The sequence below is a fragment of the Mercenaria mercenaria genome, chromosome 6 (assembly GCF_021730395.1).
Source record: "Mercenaria mercenaria strain notata chromosome 6, MADL_Memer_1, whole genome shotgun sequence".
Lineage (NCBI taxonomy): Eukaryota > Metazoa > Mollusca > Bivalvia > Venerida > Veneridae > Mercenaria > Mercenaria mercenaria.
The window spans coordinates 19,668,185-19,696,110 of record NC_069366.1 but is presented as its reverse complement, the minus strand read 5'-3'; the positions used below and the strand labels follow the sequence as shown (position 1 = coordinate 19,696,110).

The following is a 27,926-nucleotide window of genomic DNA, read 5'->3' as shown; positions in this document are numbered from 1 at the left end:
GGTAATGTGGGAGGGGGGTGAGATACTCTAAAAGAAATATTTAAGGAATATAAGCAACTAAACATTATTTTCCTGTAGAGGGGAATCAAGGCGTGGGGTAGCGGCGATTGGATACTAAGAGACAATTTCAACAACATCAAGAAACAAAAAGTAACATATTACATTTTGCTATGTGTGGGATAATGTTAAGAGGCAACATCAAGAAAACAGGAAACTTAAAGAGACAATATCGAGAAACTATTTGACCAAAAGTATAAACAAATACTTTTTTGGGGGGAAGGGGCGGAAGGGACAGCTAACGCAGGCGGGGAAACGAGGATGACAGGATTTGAAGAGACAATAAAGAGTCACAACAAATTAACATTTACGAGCAAACTGGTATCCCCCGCCGAACGGGATAATGGTTTCACCCTTAAAAAGAAGGATTTTATGTCAACAAAAACACTTACATGCAGTTGAACTTTGGTACACATGGGACTGGGCAATTCAATATTAATTACAATAGAAAAGAAGAGTGTGGAGTTTTATTTTTTTTCTATGACACATAGATAGTGAGATATGGCAAAACATATGATGTTAAAAAGATGAAACTTTGACCGAGTACAATTAGGGGTATAATTTAATCAAAATGAAGTTATGAGTCCTATGTCAGTCTGATGGCATTATCATGACGGGGAATATTGTGAATACTTGTTACTTGTGATGAGTTGTTACTGAGATACTAATTTACTGACAATTCTTGAGAATAAATGGCTAAGGGACATTCATCTAAATGTGAGTCAGAAACCTATGTCATTCATAATTCTTATGGGGAAAAAGGTATGAACTTTTATTTAGTCATAAGGAGTACCAACTGAGGTATAAGCTTGTTGTGAACAGTTAACAATGTGTTTGCGCACGGCGCCGACGCCGCAAGTATCGCAATCGCTCAGTGTGACCTAAAATAAACATGCAAGGCAGAGTTGTGCATCGTATGCCTATCAATATCTCTCTTGTATCAAGTCACATGTACTGTAAATTCTCTGGATTGTAAGTAAACATGGACACATTTAGAACTAAAAGGGATACAAATATGAAAATTCTGGTTGACACTATGGAATTATGGTTCTTGTGCAATACTCTTCCACAAATTGTTGACTACACAGTACCTTTGTATCAAGTTTCACTAAATTTCATTCCTCGAAGTAAAAAATTTCAAACATCAGTAAGAACATAGAAGGAGATATTCAAATTAAAGTTATTGTTCAATATTTTCTCTTATTGCTATCTATCACTGTGTCACTGAGTCAGGGTATACTAAATTCCCTTCAAAGGATTTAAATTGATGTCCTCAATGTTCAAAAAAGTAAATAAAAATGGAGACTATTTTTGTTAAATGTAGCAATTTGTTTAACTATATCAAATGGTATGTTTCAGATAGAAAATTCAAATGGAGGCGAACGATGAGTGAACACATTGACTCTCTTCGTTCACGTTATGCTCTGGTGAAACAATGCCCTGCTGATAAATACCTGATATATGAAATACGGACTTGAAACCCAGACCAAACCGCCCAACCTTCAATGGATCGTCCTCCTTTACGCTACTGTAGATCATTGTTATTCCCTCCCAGTCTTTCTCGCTGAAGATCGCGTTATTTGAAACACAAAGAGCTGGACCCTGAATAGAACAATAAACAGTGTTTAATTGGAACGACCTGGAAATAATTGCCAGTTTACTGGGAGTATAGGAAAATTTCTTCCATTTAGGAACACCAGATATCAGTATATAAATCGTGATACTGAAGGTCTTAATTAACATACTGACTTCCGTGACATTAATATGAAACTATTCTTTTTAAATTCGTTGCTACTTCATACTGACTTCAAAACTTGAAATTAAGAAGTTCATTTTTTAATCGATGTTTTTTTTTGTTTCTTTTTTTTTCCAGATTGGTGGTAAACGAGCGCGATTTGTAGTTTCTTGTAGGATGTCATAGTGTAAACAAAACTAGACACTAATGTCATAATGAAATTTATGAAAAGATCATTTGGTAGTATGAAACACAACCAAACAAAATAAGAGCTTTAATTGAGTCTGTTTATATAAGGCAATGTAGCATTTAACACTCTCATGCCCCACCCACCACTAGCATCGGCTAAATCGGAATTCTTTTATGCAGATATACATTGAATGCACAAAATGAGCCCAAAGGACCAGATGATTTAACAGCATTGATCGAGTTTAAATATGGCAAGACATTTTATTGCCCACCAAAGTGCACCATAAGACTGTTGTTGTACCGGTAACAACTCTCCTTACTCCATACTTGATGTTGCGGCGTTAAAAAGTACGTTAGTGACGGTAAACTTCAGTTGTCATCAGCCCAACACAATTAAGTATCGTTTAATAACCTTAACTTAATGCAACGAAAAGATTATTAGCTATGCATTGAGAAATGTACTTGGTTTCATTTCGCGATTTACTTTTGAGCGTATGATGTTTGTCGATATATTTCTGATAACCTACTAACGTATACAGAACAGTATCCAATGTCCTAAAACGATGTTTTCTGGTTCTCAGAGAGTGTAAGAATGGCTGCAAAATTATTAATTCCTGTAAATGACACTACTTACCATATAGCGGCCAGCATCAAGTTGCACTCACTTTGTTACATTTCTGTTTAATGGTTATTGTACATGGATTTACGTCCCGATTGTTATCATTGTGATAATTTATTGGGATGAAGTGATTCTAATATAGCCCCAGCCAAACGACGTTTTGTAATGTATAAACATTACATAAGTTATGATGCAGGGTTGCGATGATATAAACTGTTTAAGACTCAATAAGTTCGTCATTTCATTTTTGGACAATTCATAATGGGGCATCAGAATGACGTACAAGTCAACGTCACTGACTTCGTTTACTTCTCCGACACTGCTGACGTTTCCAGTCTTACGCACATATTAGTTATCCATGCTAGAGTCTCTATCGACTAGTTTGAAAGGTGACTCCATCCAGGTGACCCCTTGCCTTACATAGACAGTGTCTCTAGTATCGTTAGTCTGTGTGGCCACAAGAAAAAACAAAAGATCTTACCTTAAAGAATTTGTTGTAAGTTGCAGTGGTACCGCTTCCCTGATCATTGACGTGCCTTCCGTCATAGAGAATGTTGACTTCCGTGGCATCGGCGTCCTCTGCATTCTGTATAAGCTCCTACACAAAACAGGATACAGAAAACTTTTGTATATGTGGTAAAACATTGACCCAATCCTAATATTTTAATATTTTTGTAGTCCTTAATGTGTATATAATGAATTAGAACAGTCCGTTATGATGTACTGAGGCAATACCGTTAATTTTAAAACGGAAAATTGCTAGAAAACATAAGCCTAATAAATCTGTAAAAAGATCCTCTGGAAGCAAAGAATGCAACCAAGAAGGATAATAGCAGACTCGGTTTGACTGAGTCTGTTCATGAGAGGTAATGAAATGTGCAACACCTCTCACGCCCCCTAGCGCCGGTGCGTAAGCGGAACTCTATTACACATATGTTGAATGAACTCCATTATCCCAAAGGACAGAAAATATAACAACACCGAATCCAAGTACGGGGAGACTTTTTAAGAACTGCAGAAAACTGACTCGTAAGAAGCTTATTACAGCGAAACCACTTCAGACTTTGGAGAGAGAGAGAGTTTAGAAACTGTTAGTAGGGAGTGTGTGTGACAGACATATGGTATTGTGAATCAGACATATAAGATTCTCTTATTCTGGGAATCCATACGTGTGTAGTCTGAGCAATAGCCCGTCTGAAAGGGGAGATAAATAGGTTATTGTTGAAGCTGATTAAATTCTTATCGATTAATTATTAATAAATGTTATTTATAGACAAAACTGTAGGGAAAAAGTTACAACAGAGTGTTTGCGCTCTGTACTTCCTCTAGAATTTATGTAAAGATTTTTATCGTAACAAAGTTATTGTGGGGATAAAACAAATTATGTACAGGAAGAAACATAGATTATTGGAATTCTTCAAGTCCCTTCTGTGTCTTCAAAGTAATTGTTCGCAAAACAAAAACAAAACAAAAACAGCTTTGTATTAAAGGGTCAAGTTTCATTAATTCCCTTCAGTTGGTCCAAAATTATAATCTAGACTAAACGTGTGACGAAAAGATCAGTGGTCTGTCTTTGTTTATACTTGGACGGACGTACGTACGGTCGAACAGGCGGAGGAACTGCATTTTAAATAACCCATATGTCCATGCCGGCGGGGATGATTACGATATAATTTATTAGAATTTAGAGTTTTTATATATATTCTACATAATGGCTGTCCTCGCCTTCCATACAATCGCGGAATTTATTTTAAATTATCAATGTTCAAGTATATTTTACAAGTATCATCTGAAATGGTCGGAATAGAAGGATATTATTTTAAGTACCATTCACTTGACAATCATTATCAGCACATGCCGTGAAGATCTTAAAGATAATATTTCAATGGCTCTCAAAAGCGGACAATTTTGTACGTAAAATAGAACAGTCCGAGCTGATATGATAGAAGATTCACGAAAAACATGCAATTATATTCTACTTTTAAAGATATTAAATAAAACTATTATTACTTACAAAATGAATCAAGAATATGATAAACTATCATTTACTATGTCCCAATGTATGTACATGGGATATACTGTGTACTAATTACCGACAGTCATTGATGTATCATTAAATAGAGAATATTAAGTTACCTTTAAAATTTGTCCACCATCTGGGTACTCTGAAAGAATGCCTTTCAACTGTCTGATGAGTGGTGGCTGTTTCATGGAGGAAAAACTGATCCCTGGGTCAAACATACCGTCACTAGTAGACTCTGAAATCATCAAAAAACTCTTGAAATACACGGATATACTTGAAGTGACACATGTAGAGTTTTGTTCGTGAAATTTGAATTTTAGTTCTTTTCTGTCCAAGTACTTTGTAAATAAAAAATGAAAAAATGTCCAAGACAGTATTTATTTATAAGAATACCCCAAGTCTGGAAAATATATTGAAATTCTATATTCTGTATAAGTCTCTCAGTGACGCTTAATCATACTAGTAAAATGTGAAATTAGATAATACTAACTAATGGTGTTTCAAACAAGAATAATAGATGCATAAAAATATTCTAAAAGTGTACGACGTTTCTTGTTAGGCAGACTGATGTTATGCGTAATTTTAACGCTTAGTCCGCACTAAATGTTAACGATGGCGATGCAGTATACAAATATAATTGTGCAGCAGTTAAAATACCTACGAGTTTGTCATGCATGATCATTTTTATAATTAAAAATATTTCAGCTACTCTTTACTTCACCGTCTAAAGCTACAAGAAAAAAGAAAGAACAAAAAAAAACTTACCCATTTTGTTTGTTTGCAAGAGATCCTCAGATCCGCCTTTTGTATTCTCTTTCTTTCACCTTAAAATGTAAATTTGTTTTTGTTAACGTTCGACATAAAACACTTGCATGAAGTTACATAAACTTGGGTAATACGATCTGAAACCCAAGGTATCCAGTTAAAGTTAAGCGGACTAATCCAACATTTGGAAAACACACGGTATTGCACGTGCCACTTTATTTAAATCATTGCTTTGGTCGTATTGATTAAACAAGATTATCTTTTATATTGGGTATTTTGAACCGCTGTATGACACAACCCACAGTAAATTTTAATAAAGTGAGATCATAAAACAACAGCGATATCAAGTTTTCGGAAATAATGCCGTTAATATAACATTTTCAGAAAACAAATCATGTACATAATCACGAGAATTTCCGAAAACCAATACTATATCGTGCCGACCTTGTGATTATAAATGCACTGATAAAAAACTGGATATAAGACCTTCTTTCAAGACAACACGCAATTATGCTTATCATATAGAATTGCAAACAAAAAGCACCAGGCAGCGGCAAAAATATTATTCTTCGACCGTTTTCAAAATCTTTTTATTTTCAAATGCCAGTAAATATTGTCAAACGCCTCTTTTCATTTCTTATTTAAGGTTTCTTTCAAATTTCCTACTAACGATAATTTGCATATTTTGATCAATGCCAGTTCGAACTTTAGCCCAGATAATCAATGCACCAACGTTTGTGAAAATCGATGTAGCCAACGGTTACTTGAGATGCAAGACAAACAAACACAGTGGTTAATTCATTTCATATTTATCATCAATGAATGTGAATTGTCCGCAACGATCCGGGTATTAAATTCCATATTATTAGAGTCCCTAGCGTTTTGTTCACATAAGGAACTTGGAGTAAAATTTTTTATTCCTATACAGTAGGAGCGTTGCATTCAATTTCGCAACACTGCTAAAAGAATTCATTCAATTGCAGATACAAAAACACGTAGGTTTTAAACATAAAAAATCTTATGTAACTAATCTGCAAAATCGATTATTTTTATAAACAAGAGCTGCCACAGGAGACATCACGCTCAACTATTTTGATTCTGGATAGTGATATAGGGCACATCTGAGGAAGCTGGAACTGTCACTGGAGTTTTAATGACTCTATGTAGATGAAGATAAATTGACTTAATATTGTTAATACTGTTGGTATTGGCTTAAGTCTGTGTCAGTAGGTAATAACAGATAAATATATAGTGTATAGTGGACGCAACTTGACCCCGATGGTTGACCTTTTCATTATAATACATAATGAGGCACAACCTATTATTAAAAAGGAGTGTACGTAAAACACGAGCTGCACGAGAAAAAGAAAATGTAAATTTATGTAAATATAAATTAGTGTATTGGAAAGTTTTAACTGGTCAAATGTAAGTATATATACTTTGATACTGCAATGTATACAAACTAATTCAATATAAATATACACGGCTACTATAAGCACCCTTGATTTCTATAATGAAATAATCGATATGAATAATCAGCCTAAGGTCAACCATCGCGGTCAAGTTGCGACTACTATATCAAAACATATAAATAAGTATAAAAGAGACATAATTTATGGAAACTTTCTGCAAGAGTTATGCATCATGTGTCATATTACGTTACTAATAATATGAATCAAATCTATTTAGTAATAATTGAAATAGACCAAAAGTGCATCACAACTTGAACCTGAAATTCTAAGTAAAAAAGGACATAACTCATACCACATTGGTGCCAGCACTGTGGACCTTGTGTCATTAAGTTTAAACCAAATTAATTAGTAACAACAGAGATTATGGTGAAACAGCATAAACATTAAACTCAAATTCTACCCAAAAAAGAGGGCATAATTCATGAAATATTGGCGCAAGAGTCATGACCCTTGTTTCATATGATGCGAGTGATGATGTGGAACAACTATTTTAAAGTTTGAATCAAATCCATTTAGTAAGTGCTATAGTTAGTCTAAGAGTGAAAGTGCACCAAAACTTTAACCTGAAATTTTAGGTAAAAAGGGGGATAATTCATAAAATATTGATGTCAGAGTTACGGCATGTCAAATGATGTGGGCGATGATGCGGAACAACTATTCTAAGTTTGAATCAAATCCATTTAGCAATATATGAGATAGAGTGAAAGTGCACCAAAACTTTAACCTGAACTTCTATGTAAAAAAGGGGAGTAATTGATGCCGGAATTATGGCCCTTGTGTCATAACATGTGAGTGATGATGTAGAAGCTTGAATCAAATCCTTTCTGTAATAACTTAGAGAGAGTGAAAGTGCATCAAAACTTTTACCTGAAATTTTAAGTAAAAGGGGGATTATTCATGAGATATTGGTGCGAAAGTTATAGTCCTTATGCCGTATGATGACGTGGGTTATGATAAGGAATAACTATTTTAAGTTTGAAACAAATCCATCAAGTAATTACAGATATAAAGAGAAAGTGCATCAAAACTATAACCAAGGTGCGGAAGCGGAAGGACGCTGGCGCCGGGTAAAGTAGGACAGCTCTCCACACTTCGTAAAGTCGAGCTAAAATGTATTCACAATGGTACTGCAGATGCTGAGATGGTACCACAGGTGCTAGACACATAATCAAATATTTTACTGATAGGCCTATATATGTATATATATGATCTAAGGTCCCCATCGGAACAAAAACATCATGCTGAACAAACAAGAACACTGTTGCAAGAATCGATCAGATCACGGTTTTCTCTTTTTGGTCGCCACTTGAAAGCATCAATCCAAGTGTTAACACTTTTTATTTCATTAAAATCCCTAAAATAGCAAAAAAATGACGAAAAGTTTCACAAAATTCAACAATTATCAATCCATGTCGATTTCGGCGTCCATTCTATACATGTATGAAACACGGTTTCTGCTCGATTCCTACGAAATAAACGAGAAACGGCTAGAACTTCCACATACTTTCAATAAATGAACACTTTTCCTGTCAATCTGCGAAGTATAAACTGAACGATAGCCCTCTACAAACATAAATCACCAGAAAATATCAACCGTGCAAGCGCAGCTCAAGTGACGTTCGCCATTTTGATTCTGAAGTGACAGGAAAATGATGCGAAGCAACGGTGTTATACGATTGGTCAATAATAAAACAGGTAAAAAATGTTTATTTCTTTTTTCCCCGTAATTCTTACTAAAATTATATATTATTGTGTATAAATATATTTATTACGTATGATATTATGTAAACTATAATTTAGATTTAACGGAAAAACAAACTTGTTAAAATGACCTTCACCTTGCCTTGTAAACATATTGGTAGCGCGAAATTTAAACAGTAAAGTTCTCAGAATTTTTTTTTGAGAAATCATATATCTACGCTTTGACTGACCATGGCCTTAGTAACATGGTAATATTGTTGTACAATCTGTATATTCCCGTAGTTATATTGTAATCCTACACCCGATTTTATGTGAAAATTGACTAAAAAATATCAGTACTTGAACAGAATAGAATAGATTTTATATATGAGCGTCCGATAAAAATCACTGGGAATAACACTAGAACCAGTGTATGTAACATAAAGTTAGACAGGCAAGTGGAAGATGACAGAAATAATTAATTTTATAGGAATCTTGACAAGGCTTAAAGTAATTAAATGTCGTGAAGACATGGCATAAGAATGTGGTACTGGTCACAGGCACAGGTGCTAGACACATAATCAAATATTTTACTGATAGGCCTATATATGTATAATCTTTTTGGATTTCATGAATATGCTATGCACAGCCTATATTACGCAGATTTTTGTAATTTCTGTTCTTTACCCTTTCATCAAAAGTAGGAGTGGAGCCTGGTTAAAGGCCACAGAAGAACTACATCTATAAAAAGGACTCAAGCACATGTGCTACACACACAGGCCTAATCAACATCAGAGGTTTATATGAAAATCTCAAAGAAATTACAGCGCAGAGATCTTTTTGAAATTTTGCACACATTTTCTTAAGCACCGTTTTTATAAATTATGGCAAAAATATGACGAATGCTTGTCTAGAAGTATACTTTCCAGGAAAAAATGTTTTAACTGCTTCAAGATTTGAATTTACCTCTCAGATGATTGGCAGTTTCTCCGTTGGACAAGAGAGCTAATCAAGTAACAGCAGTTGTATGTGCTACACTCTCTATCAGGGATGTAAATAAGCATGGGCCCGGTAACCCATGGCCCCTGGATTTTTGGCAGGGCCCCTAAATTTTGTAAAAAATGCCCAAATATGCTAATGTAATACATTTATTTCTGACATCCTGGGCCTCTAAATAAAAATAGCTAGTTTATATCCCTGTCTACAGATGTATCATTTGACAATTTGCATGTTTATGAAATGTATTAATGAATAATAAAGAAAACTAATGTCCCAGAAATGATGGCTTTCAGGAATGGAAAGTGAACAGCTTTCATATGATTTATTGATAACAATACACAGCCGGTTATGCACTGGACATTTTAATTTTATGTAAAAGATTTTTCAATCTGATCAATGGAAATACAAAATACTTCTCAAGCCTTCAAGTTAACTGTCAAGGTTATTACACTAGCTGACATCAGCTGGGTATGAATGGATCATTATTTATGCAGTTACTGTATTTTTTAAGTGGAACATATGCCGCATTTATGTGGAAATGGGTTGAGATCCAAGATGAGCTCTAATGTCTGTAATTAGACAAATATTGCTAAGTATGCTGTCTTTTTCTGTGAAATGAAATATAAGAACACTGGCTGTTAGTGAATTGTTTTATTTATAGAGCATAAATTCATTTCAATTACTATTCAATATAAATTTTAACAGAATTCTATATCATGCAATTGTCACAAATAATGTATTATTATTGTAATTATTATTATATTATTATAATATCATTATCATCATTATTATTTATATATTATCCTTCAATAATGAAAATTATACACCAAACAAGAGGGTCATGATGACCCTGAATCGCTCACCTGAGTAACATGAGCCACATGTATCAAATGGCGAATTGATGCTAAAATATTAGAAAGTAGGTCAGTAAGTCAAATTCATGGTCACTGAAAGTCAGTTTTAAGTTCGGTATGCAAAACTCTACATGTCATCCAAATTTCAAGGCTGTATCTTAAAAAACAAGAAAGTAGGTCAAGGTCACAGTAAGGTGACCCACAATCATTTGGGTACATCAGGTAAATATAATAAAACAGTCTAGGAAATATGATCTGAAAATTTTTGAAGTATTTTTTCCTATATAACTCATATAACAAGTGACCCCCAGAGTGGGGCCTCTTTTTACCCCAGGGGCATAATATGAACAATTCTGTTAGAGGTCCACTAGGCAATGCTACATACCAAATATCAAAAGTTTCTGACAAGAAGATTTTTAAAGTTTTCTCCAATATATGTCTATGTAAAACTTGGGACCCCCGGTGTGGGGCCTCTATTCACCCCAGGGGCACAATTTGAACAATCTTCATACAGGACCGCAAGGCAATGCTACATACAAAATATCAAAGGCCTAGATCTTGTAGTTTCAAACAAGAAGATTTTTAAAGTTTTTTTCCTATATAAGTCTATGTAAAACTTGGGACCCCCGGGGCGGGGCCTGTTTTCATCACAGGGGCACAATTTGAACAATCTTCACAGAGGACCATTAGAGGATGTCACATGCCAAATATCAAGGATCTATGCCTTGCGGTTTTGGACAAGAAGACTTTTAAAGTTTTTCCTTTTGGTTGCCTTGGCAACCAGAGATCTGCATGAAATGAAATTCTTTGAATAATTTTGAAAGGGGACCACCCAAGGATCATTCCTGTGAAGTGTGGTGTAATTCTGCCTGTTGGTTTTCAATAAGATTTTTTTTTTAGAAAATGTTGGCAGACGGACGACTGACACCGCACATTGACCGGTCACAAAAGCTCACCATGAGCCTTTGGCTCAGGTGAGCTAAAACTAGCACATACATAAATGTATATCATATAGTCAACAAAGCCAACTGCAGCTGTCAGCCATCATATATGCTGAATTACTAAATTATAACAGATTTGCTATATTTCAAAATACCTACATTTTGAAAAATTTCCTTTATATTAAACCCTGTCCTAAAAATCCTGCATGGACAGAGACACTCGTTTATGAAAACCACAGGTGCTAGACACATAATCAAATATTTTACTTAATAGGCCTATATATGTATATATGAGACTTATACATATATAGGCCTATGAGAAAAATATTTGGTTATTTGTCTAGCTACTGTGATGAAAACCACATCACTGTAACTTGTCTGTAAGGGTGTTATTAATGTGCAACTGTTTCATGCATGTTTGCTTGTATTTAAAAAATGGTTCTCCTTATCTCACAAGCTGGTAAAATATTTAAACTGACTTAAATTCCAATGACATTATCATAAAAAAACATTTATCAAGTATATGAATATCAATATAGAATTATACATGACTTTAAGATGCATAACCACACATGACAATGTCATGTACCAGAGGAAAACCTAGCATAAGGCTAGCAGATTTATCTCCCTTTATTAAGCCATGTACCACATGTTCCAACTTATGAATAAGAAGCTGTTAGTAATAAATAATTAGCTGATGTTAAAGGGGTGTGTTTTCATATCGAATTTATTTAAAAAGTTGAATAAAATGCAACATCCTGCCAAGAGTTTCATTAGAACAAATTCTATGACATTCAATGCAAATTAAGACATATTTATCAACACACTGTAAACACACAGGTTAATACATTGCTTTGCGTAAAATGAACAAGTAATACATATTTTGTAATGCTACAGAAAAGGTGCACATGGGTCATTTCAAGGTATATAGACAATATTACTTTCGAGAAAGTCTATGTATTAAAAAAAAACTACATTTTGTCTTCAAAGCAGAATGGTTGATTGGATTAGAAAAAAAACATTCAGACCAAGCACATACCACATTATGCCACAAAAAATAATCAACTGTTACAAATTTTCCAACATTTTTTTGCACTATTTTTCTTGAATAGGGTTTCATTACAAGATATGAAATATTGGTAGGAAAGAGATGTAATTGATGAAAAAAGTATTTCATTTTAAAGCAAACGAAATATGTGCCTTTAAAAAATATTTAACCACTAGCAGGCATTCTTTCTTTTCAATATTCCTGATTAGCCATTGCTAAATTGAAAAAAGTAATTTTTGCCAAGTTGACTGTTTAGCTGTTGCAAGACTGCCTCTGATTAACCCTTAGCCTGCCGGCGGCAAGTGATTTCTGCCTTTATGACCAGTGCAGACCAAGATCAGCCTGCACATCCTTTTAACAGTTAATGGTACTGTCCAAATTGAAAGATGAACCATTCCATTATAGAAATTTAGCAGGGTAAGGGTTAAAGGAAGTGTTTCTAATATACCAGATAGTTGTCTATAGGAAACATGTATGTTGACAATGCAAGGCTAAGTGAGCTGTCATATTACCATTGGGTTAGGTCAGAGATGCTACAAAACATTATGAAAAAGTTAAACTTACATCAAAACATTTCAAAAAATAAAGTACAGCTGAAAACAAGCCTTCATGCAAAATGTCACACTTTATGGTGTGTACAGGTGACAAATTTAGCTCAGGTGACAAATTTAGCTATATTTATTACTTAAAAAGTACTTGAGTCACTAAGTTGAATGTTCACACATATAATGACTGCATTAATTTGGGTAATATTTGCCAACAGACATTTTAATACTGAACTGAATAAAAGTAAGGTGAGATAAAAGAAAGACCTCCATTATTTTGAAAACCACAAGGTCAATGTCTTGCATGAACACACAATTTCAATCTTTACTGATATAGAAATAAATTAGGCTTTGTTAGAATTAACCATGTTAACAAATAATGAAGGCCTTTGAGTGTTTTATCATCTAATTTACCATGATTCAGAGTTCAGATTTCAGATGTGTAGGTATAGAAGTACGAGGCTGTTAGCCTGAGTACATCATGTAGTTAAATACTAAAACATATGAACAATGAACCATGATAAATTAGGCAATAAATCACAAGAAGCCTTCATGCATTGTTTTCATTCCGACATGCTTAATAACATACTTCATTTATCATTATGCTGGACTTCATTTACCTATGGAGTAATTTATCGGACGTCTTGTGGTAAATTGACGTCATAATGCTCTCTTAACGGTCCAAGCACCAACCGTTGTTTATCATAGAATACATAGAGCTTGACTTCCTTCTTTGTTTAAATGGTAATCAAATCAAGCCATGTTAGAATTAACAAATAACCAAGGCCTTCGTTTTCATTCTGACATGCTCAATGACATATTTTACTAAATATTATGCTGGACTTCATGTAAGGCATAATGTATCAGACCTCATGCGGCAATTTGACGTCACAATTTTGTCAACCATTGTTTATCGCAGAATATACAGAGAATGATTGCCTTCTTTGTGAGTCATGTTAGAATATTTCTTAAACAATGTCTACACTTATTCAAAAAAGACATTTTGCCATCATTATCTGAAAGTAGGGACCAAGTTACACCAGTATTTAAGTAGGGAAACAGTCTATGCTTTTCTCCAGACTTCCTGGACAGGAAAGTATTCAAGAATCTAAACACAGAAATTTGCTGTCTACTTTGGAAGCAGAATTATCTTTTACCTTTGTTTCTTTCTGAAGGCCAGGTGCATATCAATGAACATGGTATTATTACATAGAATACACCACTGTGTACCAAAGATATATTTCTGAATTTCTACTGTTCAAAATCCTTTTGGATGTCATAATAATTTTTTCTGTTCAACTTGAAAATTTCTAGATTTCGAAGTTTCCATAATTTTTGTAAACTTAACTTTGCGATCTTGAAACTAATATAATAAACCTAACATTAAGGCTGGAAATTGTTCTCATATAAAGCTTATAAAGCTGATTAACAAAACTATGCAAAGTCACTAAAAAAAGGTAAAGAAGCTATCTTGTAAAGAAAGATATCTACAAGGTATATATTGGTGTGTTCAATCTAATGATTCCATGTACACTGTACAAAATTCCAATCGGTCAGTTTTTATTGTATTATTATTTTTTTAATAATGGAAGTATTTACACGAAATTTCACATACCGACATTTAAATAGGTACTGCAGCTAATTATTGGTTTATTTTTGACCTACTCACCACCAAAGTAACCGCTTTAGGCATTTTGGCCAATTTAGCATATTTTGCACGTGCATGGCATGTGCACCAATATGCACGTGTTAATGAACACTTTTGGCATTATTGACGAAATTCCTACTAGAAAAACACATATCATTGTTAAATTGACACAAGAGCAACGCGCCATGCTGTCGGAATTATACAACAGAATTCAAAATCGGTCATTTCAATGAATTGTACTTTGGTTAAATTTCAAAAAAAAGAGCGCGGATGGTAGATAACCAACGAGTGAAGGTTCTTGTAAACGAAAATAAGGTTACAAATGGAAATAACCATCAAAGTAACAGTTACAAACAAATAACATCAAAATTCTATTGAAATTGTAAAAACAATAACACGCTTGTCGTAAATGTGTCCCAGCTAGCAATATTCCGACAGCTCGATCCCATTGCTCTTGTGTTAATTTCACCACAATATGTGTTTTTCTAGTTGGACTTACGTCAGTAATGCCAAAATTGTAAACAAACACGTGCATGTTGGTGCACATGCACTGCAGGTGCAAAATATCCAATATTAGGCAAAACGCCTAATGCCATTACTTCTGCCATGAGTCACCAAAAATAAATTAATAAGTAGCTGCAGTACCTATTCAAATTTCGGCTTGTGAAATTTGGTGTAAATACCTGCATTATTGACAAAATAGTAATACAAATATAAACTGACCGATTAGGAATTTTGTTGAGTGTATATTTTAATGCATCAAAGCCTTTTGAAATAAACAAGTAAAAATTGTAATTCTTCGCAATACAAAGCGAGTTACTATAAATATGACTAAGGAAAAAACCCATCTAGCTTGTTTCTAACATTAACTGTTTGCAAAACATTTTCCATGAGTTACATTTAAATCACTGGCAGTGCATACAATAATAACTGACACCCTTTTTGGAGAACTTTTTCCATTTTAAAGCATTTGATAAGCCTGCACATTTTCTATCAAACCACTTATTACAACTATCACAACATATCCAGTCTGCTCCATCAACATACAACTTGTTGCACTTAAGACAAAATGTTTCATCTTCATCAGAAGATGCTGTTTCCTCTGACAAAATAGGCCTGGACTGTTCAGTAGTATCGATAACACTTGCTGTTGCTGGAATTGGTACCAAGTTTGCTGATGGGACATGGTCCCTACTTTCAGATGTTGATGGAACTGGTTCCTTTAAATCAGATGCTGTTTCTTTCCTTTTTTTAGTTTTTGAAGTTGAAACATGAACCTGTTTGCGGTGCTCCATTTTTTTCTTAATTTTAAAAGAGTTTACTACATCTTTAGAAAACTGTTTAAACAAAACTGAACAGGCCATCGACAGAACATTACCAAAAAGTTCATTTATTACATCAGCATTATAAGTGATGTCATGTAAGCAAGAACTGACATTAGATCCAATATTGTCTTCAATATCTGGGCTGTCAAAGGAAACCTCTTCAGTAACAGAAGCTTTACATAAAACCTGAAGAAAACTTTTGTACAAATTAGAATCTGAGTTTACAGAATCTATAATATGCTTGTGCAGATTTGCACCAAACTTGTTGAGGTTTTCTACTGTCAGATAAGATAAGATAATACCGATTAGACTTTCAAAGAACTTGTAAGCGTTGTCAGTTATATTTGTGAGACCTCTATTAATGTTTTGTTTCCTTGCCGTTTCCTTTAAACTTTCAGGATATTCAGAGGTAGAAGTCTCAGAACACATCAATGAATGTAAAAATTGCAATGTTCTTTTTGCCAATTCATACTGTTCAATTTTGGATACTTCTGTTTTGAAGGCGTTTCTTCGTATTATCGAATTTGTTTGGTATCTAAGTTTAGCCACTATGTACCCTCCAATATATCGCACTTTTCCTTTAGCCGTATCAGTCATGGCACTGTCAAACTGTCTCTTTGAACAAGTTTGAGATAAATCCTGTTCTGGTATGTTTTCCGCTGCTTTATTTGTTATTTCTTTTCTTAAAATAGACATTATATCATACCCTAATTGAAAAATCACATCAACATGAGCAGACTCTGGCATTAAATTCAGTACTGAAGATTTGTATACACCAGATGTTACATGAGACTGAAAAGCTTTGAAAAAGGCAGTCTGTCCTTTTTGTTTTTTACTGTCTTTCACATTTTCGTTGAATATTTGTAAAAGATGAAAGTAGTGTGTCGCACAAAATGCTCGAAGTTTTTCACTATTATCAAGTAAATACTGAATGAAATGATTGTAAACAGTCTGATTTTCTCTCGAAGGTTCTTTAAACTTCAATGAATTCAGTTCTTCTTCTATTTTGATATCTTTTGGAAGAGACAAATTTGGTTGTTGTACAGTATGTGATTCAGAAATTACACTTTCAATGTCAAGACCTGCCAACAGCTCAGTGGTATCATCATCAAAATCAATATCAGAGTCTAATGGCTGAACTGACAATATTGTACCATCAGATTTCCCTTCTTCTACATGTCTGTTACATCTGAAAGCATAAAAAATGCTAAATTAAAAAAGAACTTTAATGTTTATGTTGTATAAATGATTTTTTTCTGATAGATGGAACATGAGTTTATGTAAATAACTAGATATATTTCCTAAAATACATGTGCTTACACAATATATTCATTGTTTCATGTGCAAGAAAATACCAAATATAAAAAAAAACACCTATTTTCAATTTCTTCTTATCAGGTTAACATCAAATTTTCAATGTTTGTACGATGGATTTTGCCGTAACTTCATCATTATTCCATATTTGTACAGTGTCATAATCCCTAGGACAGTGTCAGAGCCCTATTTGTGCATGTGGTGTCATAGCCCTATATGTGCACAGTGTCAAAGCCCTATATGTGCACAGTGTCACAGTCCTCTATGTGCATAGTGTCACAGCCCTATATGTGTTCAGTGTCATAACCCTATATGTATACAGTGTCATAGCCCTAAATGTGTAGTGTCACAGCCCTATATGTGTACAGTGTCACAGCCCTATATGTGTACAGTGCCATCTTGTTCAGACAGTTTAACTGATATTTTTTTTCTTCCACAGGCTTATTCAGCATCTGTCTGCAGATTCTGGTGGCAGCATATGTGTAAAAGACATACTAGACACATACAAAATGGAAATCCTCCTGGATTCACAAGATGGGGCTCAAAGTCTGACAGGCGATCAACTTGGTGCAATTTTACAGAGAGTCTTCACACTCAAGCCAACAAGAAAAATGTTTGCTGGAAAGAAACAGGCCTTTTATGCACTTGCCTGGAAGAAAGATAATCCAATACCGGTAGGCAGTGAATTTAATTCAGCAACTGTTGTGTCATCATTACCGACAGGATTCATTGTAAAAAACTGTACAGATACAAAGGTTGAGGTGAAATATGAAACTGACATGTCAGTTAACAATAGTAAAATATGTAAAACAATTCTTTTTGAAGAAAACAAATTCTCCGTGTTCATTAGAGGTGCCTCCATAGATTTAACTCAACTACTTATATCACCACAATATGCTTGTAATAAAGTGGGAGTTCAAAATGTTTGTGAAACAGTAAAGACAATTTTAATGTGTGAAGGTTCTGATCTGGAGAAGAAAAAAATACAATTAAAAGAAAACTACATGAATGAAATCATTGAGACAAATTCGGTGAAAAAGCAAGTTGTGCGTTCAAAATATTGCAAACAGTCTGTGCCTTTCAATTTTATGAAGCAGCAACATTGTACTACTTGTAAAAGACAAAAAGTTGTGTATGTGAACACAACACCTGAAAAAAGTGTATATGAAAAAGTAAAAGAGCTCATGCCATCTGCCACAGATGCTATGCTGACATTAATAATGTCCCAAATTCAAAATAGTAACACTGAAAATGCAAAACAGAACAGATGGGACAGACAAATTATGAATGAAAGTCTCAACTGGTACACAAGAAGTCCTTTAAGCTATATACAAATACGGCAGTCAGGACTTTTGTTGTTACCATCACCTTCTATGATATTGCTGTATAAAAACAGTATAACACACACACCTGGACTGTCAGCTGACATATTTCGTTGGATGGACCAGGAGGCTACCAGAATGAACCTTCCAGAAAGTGGTAGAATAGGGGGAATTCTCTTGGATGAGATGTCAATCCAACAAAAATTAGAAATACAAAAAAGTGGTAAATCTATTGAAATGGTGGGATTTGTCGACATGGGGCCAGAAAGCGAAAATCTGGCTGCACTGCGTGAAGGGAAAAAATCAAAGAAGTTAGGGACACATGTACTGCAATTTCTGTTTCAAGGTATATCTGGTTTTAGATTCCCTTTTGCTCACTTCATCTCCAACCAAGTGAATGCTTGCGAAATTTATATACATGTTTGGGATTCTGTAAAATTACTATCTCTGCATGGATTTAATTGCAAATACATATGTATGGATGGCGCAGTCAGCAACAGGTCCTTCATGTCCCTACATTTTCCAGATGACAACATAAAAAGTAGGATGAAAGCCCCTATGCCATGTGATCCGACAAAAGACATGATTTTTATGATGGATCCTTCCCATACTTTCAAAAAGATAAGAAACAACATGTTAAAAAGTGGCACACATGAAAAATGTACGAGATTACTTAAGTTACCTTCTGGACATGAAATAACATGGAAAATGTGGATTGATGCCTACAAATGGGACAGAACAAATCCCATTCAGATTCATAGAAGTTTAACTAATGAACATATTTTTCCCAATCAGTCTGAGAAAATGAGGAACAAACTTGCAGAGGAAGTACTAAATTATGATATGTTAAACCTTATGGAGTCTTACCAGCAACATATAGGAGCAAAGGGAACGGTACTGGATGGGGCGATAGAGTTACTGCAGAATACATCGATCATTATTGACATATTCAGAGACAGAAGAACCATTAACGAGATAAATGACATGCGCATTACTAAATTAAATGCTGTGCAACAGTGGTTCCTAAACTGGTCTTCTCAAACGGACAGTCAAAAATCCCTTATGTCGTCACAATGTCACGAAGATGTGCAATCATCTATTATAGGATTTATTGAATTGTGCAAGTACATCATTGAAAGTTATCCCGGTACCTCACTAGTGCCTGCAATGATCAACTCGGATGCGATTGAAAATAACTTTTGCCAACACAGAGGCAAATTTAATGGTTTAAACACTAATCCTACAGCCCTGCAGTACAGAAGAAACATAAATGGAGTCATATTAGGCCAATCAGTTATTTCCAGAAAAAGTAATGCAAAAGCAGTATCTAGAATGACAGAAAATTTCGCTTTCTCCTCCAATAAAACAGTCAGACACAAATCAGAGAAAAGAAAATCTGAAACAATGAACAGTCAACCCATAAAATGTCTACGAATGTAACACGGCAAATTAAAGTCTTGAAATAGCAGTAACTTTGAAATACAGAGATTACATATCAAGATAATGTGAAATTTACATAAGTCGCATATTTATAAATGTATGTGTGTGTGTTCGGGTTTAGTGTCTTTTTCAACAATTTTTCAAGTCTACTTGTAGCAGTGTACACAATGCCAGACGTTATAGTGCTGCCTCACTGGAATATCATGCCAAAGATATAAATTCATTAGAATATCTTATGGAAGCATAGAACGCAAGCAAGCAAAATAATAGCAAATTTGAAGTACAAATAATTGCAGTACATTTGTCTCAGAGTTTTATTGTGAAGAGCTCCTGAAATGCGCAAGTCCTCTAGTGTCTCAGAGCACCTGCTTTGTGGAATTCTATTATTCAGAAAACATTGAATGGTCTGCATGTTCCCAAAGGACATTAATTACTGAAAACATTGAGTCTAAGTTTAGGCCAACTTCCTGTTGATGCTAACTGCTAAGTAACGTGACTGCAGACAATGAATGGCAGCAAACTTTTGATGACATTTAAATGTGAAATAATGTGACACAACAGGATCAGGAGCATATTAAAGCAAGACAGTACACAAAGTTCTCACCTTGTGTGGCAGCAGGATTTATCAACCTCTGCTGGTATCCACTGTCGGTTCAAAAAATCTAATACCGGTGAAGGTTGTGGAATAACAGCGTCTTCAGTGAAGTTCACCACCCGTAAACCATCAGGTGACTTCACACGACCCATCGCCACAGCTAGTTGTCCAGACTGGAACATCTGTCTGCAGTCAACTTCAACCCTAAATGTAAGTATTATCAGTTTAGTATATAATGTTTCCAAACATTAGTTTGTTTTCATAAGCTGTAAAATTTCTTACTAACCTTACTGTCCTTAGATTTTTTTTATGATTTATCTGGGTAAACAAAAATACAATATCTAGGGTATATGTGTTTAAGATTAACTGATCGACCATTGAACTGAGCCCTAACCAATTTTCTATTCTTAAAAAAATAACTTAAAATATTGTATCTAACATTTTATTCCATTCTTTAAATATATAAGTAAATATGTCATTTCTATGTAACAGAAGTAAGACATAATGTTTGAAAATTAAGATACCTATCAAGTGTCATTCCTTGAGCTTTGTGCACTGTAATTGCATAGCATAATTTCAGCGGCACCTGGTTTCTCACTGCTAAGTTTCTGTTAGAGGCTGGATCAAATACTGAAAATTTATACACTATATCTAATCACTTCAACAATGTTATCTTTTGTTAGCTCCAGGAATACATCATTAAATAATAGCCACTTAACACTGAGCTATGTTTATTACAATAATTCTTAAGATATCTACATATACATGTAATATGTAACTATTTGTGTTTTAATGCATTTGATAGGAATTAAAGCAAGTGACACCTATAATCCTTTTTTGCTTAATACTACTTAGTAATGTTTTGTTTGTTTTTTGACAGTATTTCAGTCATTTAATGGTGGGCAGTTAAACTAACCAGTGTTCATGGATTCTATACCAGTACAAACCTGTTCTCCGCAAGTAACCGCCAACTTCCCCACATGAATCAGCGTTGGAGGACTAATGATTTCAAACACAATGTCGTTTATCAAATAGTCTCGGAGAACATACGCCCCGTCCGAAGATCGAACTCACAACCGCACAATCCGTAGACCAACGCTCTACCTACTGAGCTAAGCGGGTGGGCGCTACTTAGTAATGAGTCACAGTTTGAATCAGAAATTATTTCACATGAGTGCATACCTGCAAAGTTCATCCTTGTTAAAGTAGTTAGCTTGCCTAGAGTTGAGAAGTAGACATCTACTTCACCCTCTCTAACTTCCACTACTGTGCCACATAAACCATTCACAAGCTGGTCAGACAGGTTACGCAGTAACATGACCTGAAATGAATATGTAAATGAACACTTATTTGCTTACATGTAAAAATACATTCTGTTGTGATAATTCATGGCTTAATTACTGTAGTGTATTGTTTAAGCTACATAAAGAAGGACACAATTTTACCAGTCTTATTTTCAATGCATGTAAGCATTTAACTAGCCTTTATGCAATCAGTATAAACCTGAACAAACTAACATCATTCATAAATGTACCTACTTGACATTAGTCAACTCTGGTTTCAAGATAAGAATAAAATCTGTAAGGGGATACTTTTAAAGCATTGATTCTGTATTTACCTTTGCATCTTTTTTTAACCAAAGTGTCTTCTGAACGATCAAGGTGTTTAAGTGCCGCTCTTCGCCCTCGTCAATTGCTTCAAATTCAAAGACGTCACCATTGAGTTTCATTAAGCAGTCTCTGTTGTAAATGTCTGCTAATATGTTAACAGAGAAAAGTCTTGTCGTTTCTTGGCCTGGGGATGTTAAAGGTCTACTTAAATGTTTCACATAAGCGCTAGTTTCATGGTCAACCTTTCCAATGGCAAGATTATGCACTATTTTGATAAACTGTTCATCTTTCTGTCTCATAACATGTAGAAGATATATACTGTGAACAGGAAATACCTCAGACTGGAAACAGAATTCTCCAGGGTCATTGTACCTAGAATTTCTAACAGGGGGGAGTTGGAGAAAATCTCCTACAACGACAAGCTGTGCCCTACCAAATAACTTCCTCTCACATCACTCATAACAGACTCTAACTTTTCAAACATCGTTTTACTTAACATGGAAATTTCGTCAATTATTAAAATGTCAACATTTTTCATCCTTTTTGCAGCCGCTATATAGCGATCATCTGCTGCGTCTATGAGTGTGTTGAGTTGCTGCGCTGTCAACCTCCCATCTCCTAAGCCACTCCATTTGTGCACTGTCATTGGTTGATACAGCTGAAATTATATACAGTTGACTGGTAAATATAACAAAAAATCTAAAAGAAACTTTATCTTTGATCTAAGCTAGGTGTAAAAAAATGTGTTTATTTCCGGTGTCACAGCCTAAATTTTTGGCCTGGTGCTAAATGTTTTATGGCATTGGAGGAATTTTTTCAACTTTTGTACAAAAAGTTGCGAAACTGCATTTTTTATGCTTTAAACGTGGTCAGTGGTGTAAGAAATAAAGTTACTGATGCTCTAAAGGCATTATCCCCTTATTTTTATTCATTTTTTTTTAACACAAAAATAATTTATGAAGTCTCACTTAAATGGAAAAAAATATATATTTTAAAAATGAAATTTCCCAACCTACCTACCTTGATTTCATTTTAGCATGTTACTGGAAACAAAGAGTTTTTTTAGGCCTAATGCATATTTTCATCATTATCTGTATATTTTATTTGACTAAAACCAAGGGGCACATCTTCAGATATATATCTTAAAAAATAAGGTTATTATCTGGAGGTTTCACCCTCAGACTATGAAAAAAAAAAAAGTCAGATTGCATATTTTGTTGTACAACTACTAAATTATTGCAGAGAATTTAGGCATTGTCCAAAACAAAATCCTGATTCTGCCTCTTCTTAGCCATTATACAAATTAACCACAGATGAAAATAACTTATATCCGTGGTGATATATGTTTAATAACAAAGTATTCCTCCGTACCTAGTACTCCATATACGCATAAAATCGATGACTATTTCAGAAAGTTTTTTTTTTTAAAATGAGCTGCACCATGAGAAAACCAACATATAGAAGAGATAGTACCTAAGTTTTTCAAATCATAGGTATGAAGTTAAAAAGCTTTGAAATGTAGACAAATGTCCATATATTTCCCAAAAATAGATATATTGATAATTTTAACCAGAAAGGTAGAGTTATGAGCATTAAATTTTAATATTTTCATGTAAAAGAAAATTTTGTGATCAAGGAAATGTAATTCTTCTTGAACCTGGAGAGCAGAAACATCAAAGGGACATAATATAGCGAATATTTTCTACTTGGGTGCATTTAATTTTACATTCAACTGTGATCTGGATTTCTAAATAATGATCCATGATACTGTGTGCTAAAAATATAGAAAAACTGGAACAGTCCATTAAAAGCAAAAAGATGTTGTAGCAGAATGAAAATTGTTAAGCTCTAACTGGGACTCGAACCCAGGACCTCTCACACCTAAGGCAGACACTCTACCACTTCTCTGTGACAGCAGTAGCTATAGCAAGGCAGTTTAAGTGCACCGATGACATTACGTGAACTGGAACAGTTTTGTGACAATAACACATAATTGGCATATTCCGGATTATTGGTGTATTCATTTTGTTACCTAACGGCAATTTTTGTGTAAAGAAAAAATATAATCTAATGCTGCAAACGTTTTAATCGGTCAAAACTGCCTAAATTTTCTCTGACTTGTTTTTTAGAGTATGAACTTACTCAGGGCATTTCATCCTTATTTAACAGAAGCCTATAAAAGGCCTCTTCCCAATCCAAAAATGTACCATTTTTCCCAACAGTGGCCAGATATTTCCCAAAATGCAAGGAAAATTTTCCCAAATCATGCAACAGATGGTTAAGATTTTGTTTACATTTTAGTATTTCCAGAGGAAGCATTTGTCTGGTATAGATTTGTTGTCGCACAATTTAGCCTAACAGCCCACAGAACCAGTTGTGACACATTGCCAGTCTAATACATTATGTTCCATGGCCTGGATTTTAGTCCAAGTTTCAGTGGAGATAAATTTGCTTCGTCTTTCGATGTTTACTTCCAGTTGATAATTTTTCCCAAAATGGAAAATTATCACGCATAAATTTCCAAATTTGAAAGGCCAAGGCCTCTTCCCAATTTCCTGATGAAAAGCCCTGTTACTAACTGGTAGAACCAGTGAAATATAACTTACACTGAATCTTATATATTTACCTTTTTAGCAGCTGGCGAATGGCAAAGACAGTGGGCTTTATCTAAATATAAGCAATTACTTTACCAGTTTCGAGAGTATATCAATTACATTTACAAACTAAATACCTTTCTGCAACACATGGAGTCATTAGCATTCACTGTCAATCAGTATTATGACTAAGATCGACGATCATTCATTCATTAAAATAATTTATAGACAGAGTCCGTGTTTACATTTTTAATCGTAACCGGTGCTCTTGTTAAAACCACTGTTTTTGAAAAATCAATGACTGCTAAAAGCTATGGTACGGTCTCTACACATAGTGCAGTCGGATCAGGATCCATGCTGTTCGCTAGCAGTTTCTCTAATTGCAATTGGTTTTGAAAGCGAACAAAATGGAATCTGACCAGACTGTTCATCGGCATGCATCTGCACAGTATGGTCTGGATCTATGCTAGTTGCAAAAGCACTATGTTGGTTTTCTCATGGTGTGGCTCATTAATATATTTAGCTCTTGAGCTTTATTATTTTTAATGTTTATTTTACAAAGTCGTAGTTAATAACAAGTTGCATAAGCTCAGATGATCTTTGATACATACTACATCTGACAATGACATGAGTCACTAATAATAATAAAAAAATTAGTAATACATTGTACTGTTGTATGTACATGTATTAAAAAATACCTGCGGATACAGACAGCATGCCACACCTGTGGTGCACGTTAACGCTGCTTGCCTACCGGAGCTCCTCGCCCAGGAAACTATTTCTGTCACCAGAAATGATTTGCCAGTGCCTGCATACCCCCCTATATACACGTTATGGCCATCCTGGACAAATTTCAACGCGCTTTTTTGTTCTCCGTTCATTTTTTCCTCTTGCACTACTGCAATATATTACAGAGATAACCGAGAAGTTCCGCTTGGTTTACGCGCAAAGTGTAAACTTCCGGCAGCGATGAAATGCAAGCCATTCCGATTCTCGTCTTAACCAATCAACTCGTACCATAATATTCAGTGCAGAACTGTATACATGGCGATAAAATACTGTCACAAATTAGATCATTTCGTATATTTTCAGGTGATTTATGTCTGTAGAGGGCTATCGTTCAGTTTATACTTCGCAGATTGACAGGAAAAGAGTTCATTTATTGAAAGTATGTGGAAATTCTAGCCGTTTCTCGTTTATTTCGTAGGAATCGAGCAGAAACCGTGTTTTATACATGTATAGAATGGACGTCGAAATCGACATGGATTGATGATTGTTGAATTTTGTGAAACTTTTCGTCATTTTTTTGCTATTTTAGGGATTTTAATGAATTAAAAAGTGTTAACACTTGGATTGATGCTTTTAAGTGGCGACCACAAAGAGAAAACCGTGATCTGATCGATTCTTGCAACAGTGTTCTTGTTTGTTCAGCATGATGTGTTTGTTCCGTTCAGGACCTTAAGTCTCTATATACATATATAGGCCTATTAAGTAAAATATTAGATTATGTGTCTAGCACCTGTGGATGGTACTTGATAATATCAATATTTAACAGGTCTATGCTTTCGTCGTTTTTATAGATACACTGTAAACTTATGGACAATCCATAAATTTAAAGATTGTTCAGTCTATAAATTTACAGACTGGGTATATGAAATTTGTTCAAGTTACCATTTATATCAAAACCGCAGGCTAAAATGAAATATTTCGCTTAATACAGTAGAACTTTGAAGTGCTATAAAATGAAAATAAGTACGCCACAGTCTGAAATAACATAAACCACTTACTGTGTATATAAACCAATTACTGTGTAGATCTATATATAACAATAATATGCACCGTCCCCCGCTGTTATCTCACATTTTTTCTGGAAAACAAATCGAAAGTAGATAATTTCCGCGTGACATAAAATACAGTATGGTAGCTTATATTTGCCATTTCGTTTAAAACGACTGGCCTCCAGATCGTTCGACAACAAAAAAAATATTTTTTTTAAGATAACTTGAAATAAATGCTATATTTCTTAAGAAGGTTTTAGACACACTTTATGTTACGGAAACAAATGAGAATTTGCTGTTTTTACTACTTTTTACGATGAAAATCGAACTCCAGGTAAACTGTCTCGATTATAAATATCTATATTTTGAAGTCATTATTCACTACTTCAGCTATAGCGCTATTCGTTACGACGATGGGAAAATGTCTTTATATTGCCGCGGCGGTCTGGGGGTCGATTCCCGTCGCAGTCATCTTTTTTTCTTGATTATGATTTTTAAAATATTTTCGAAACAAAAATCCATATTCTAATGTTCATAATATGACCAAACTTCAATTTGAAAGGAAGAATAGACATTGGCATGAAAAATAAATAAGAGAAACAATGAATAAAAAAGAATAAAAGAAATGAAATAAATACGAAAGACGATATAAAAAGACCTGAATAAAAAATAGAATAAGTAAAAATCGTTTAAAAAAAAGGGCTCGAAGCTACAGCATACAAACATAAAAAGAATAGATGTCCGAGACTGTATCCGCTAGTCTAGAAATCTTTTATGGAAAAACGCACCGTATTTAAGAGTTAAAAATACATGTACTACAATATACAAATTAACACCACTTATCGGACAATACACCTGCTTTACCTGTTTTTGGATTTTACCAAGTACCGTTAAAATAAAATTATCGCGATCCATAAATAGAAAACATCCAATGCTATTGATCCATATTTAGTAAATGTTATCAAATATCAGAAAGGTTGCGATTTCAATACTTGCCCGTTTAAGTGCATGTGGTATACATTCTTACTTGTAACAATAAAAGTCTGCTTAATTTTATCGTGTTGCTCGTAGTACAATACACGTTTGAAACATCAACCTATATTTTTAAACTTTTTCAGAATTTTGACACCTCAGGCGCTCATTGAATCATATACACTGAACAAAATAAGTAAAACCTGCGATATACGTAAATATAAAAACAAGGGTTAAATTATTTTTATTATATTACAAAAGAGTATTACAATAAAAATTTGTGTAGAAAATTTTATCGTTCTACCTATACGGAAAACTGATTAAACGGTTGATTAAATGTGGTAGGGGTCGTACACCAAAATCACACATTAGTACCGGGTATGGCCACCTTGAGCATCAAG

The 27,926-nt window shown here is 34.3% G+C and overlaps 1 protein-coding gene and 1 pseudogene across 1 annotated transcript; both read right to left on the bottom strand.

Moving 5' to 3' along the window:
• Window positions 1-1,363: 1,363 nt before the first annotated feature.
• LOC128557633 (sacsin-like) lies at window positions 1,364-26,686 on the bottom strand. Its single transcript, XM_053545310.1, has 5 exons — window positions 26,563-26,686; window positions 5,389-5,447; window positions 4,737-4,858; window positions 3,082-3,198; window positions 1,364-1,659 (listed from the first exon to the last, which is right to left on the bottom strand). Exons 2-5 carry the CDS (start codon window positions 5,390-5,392, stop codon window positions 1,426-1,428), a joined length of 477 nt encoding a protein of 158 aa, XP_053401285.1. The 5' UTR covers window positions 5,393-5,447; window positions 26,563-26,686; the 3' UTR covers window positions 1,364-1,425.
• LOC123532489 (uncharacterized) lies at window positions 15,277-25,656 on the bottom strand (annotated as a pseudogene).
• Window positions 26,687-27,926: the final 1,240 nt, after the last annotated feature.

Bases quoted from the DNA above. Each gene is read 5' to 3' on its own strand.
- LOC128557633 (XM_053545310.1), bottom strand. The intron at 3,199-4,736 runs GTAACTTAATAT...TGTTTTGTGTAG, and splicing joins ATGGTGGACAAATTTTAAAG to GAGCTTATACAGAATGCAGA. The intron at 1,660-3,081 runs GTAAGATCTTTT...TGTTCTATTCAG, and splicing joins CTTACAACAAATTCTTTAAG to GGTCCAGCTCTTTGTGTTTC.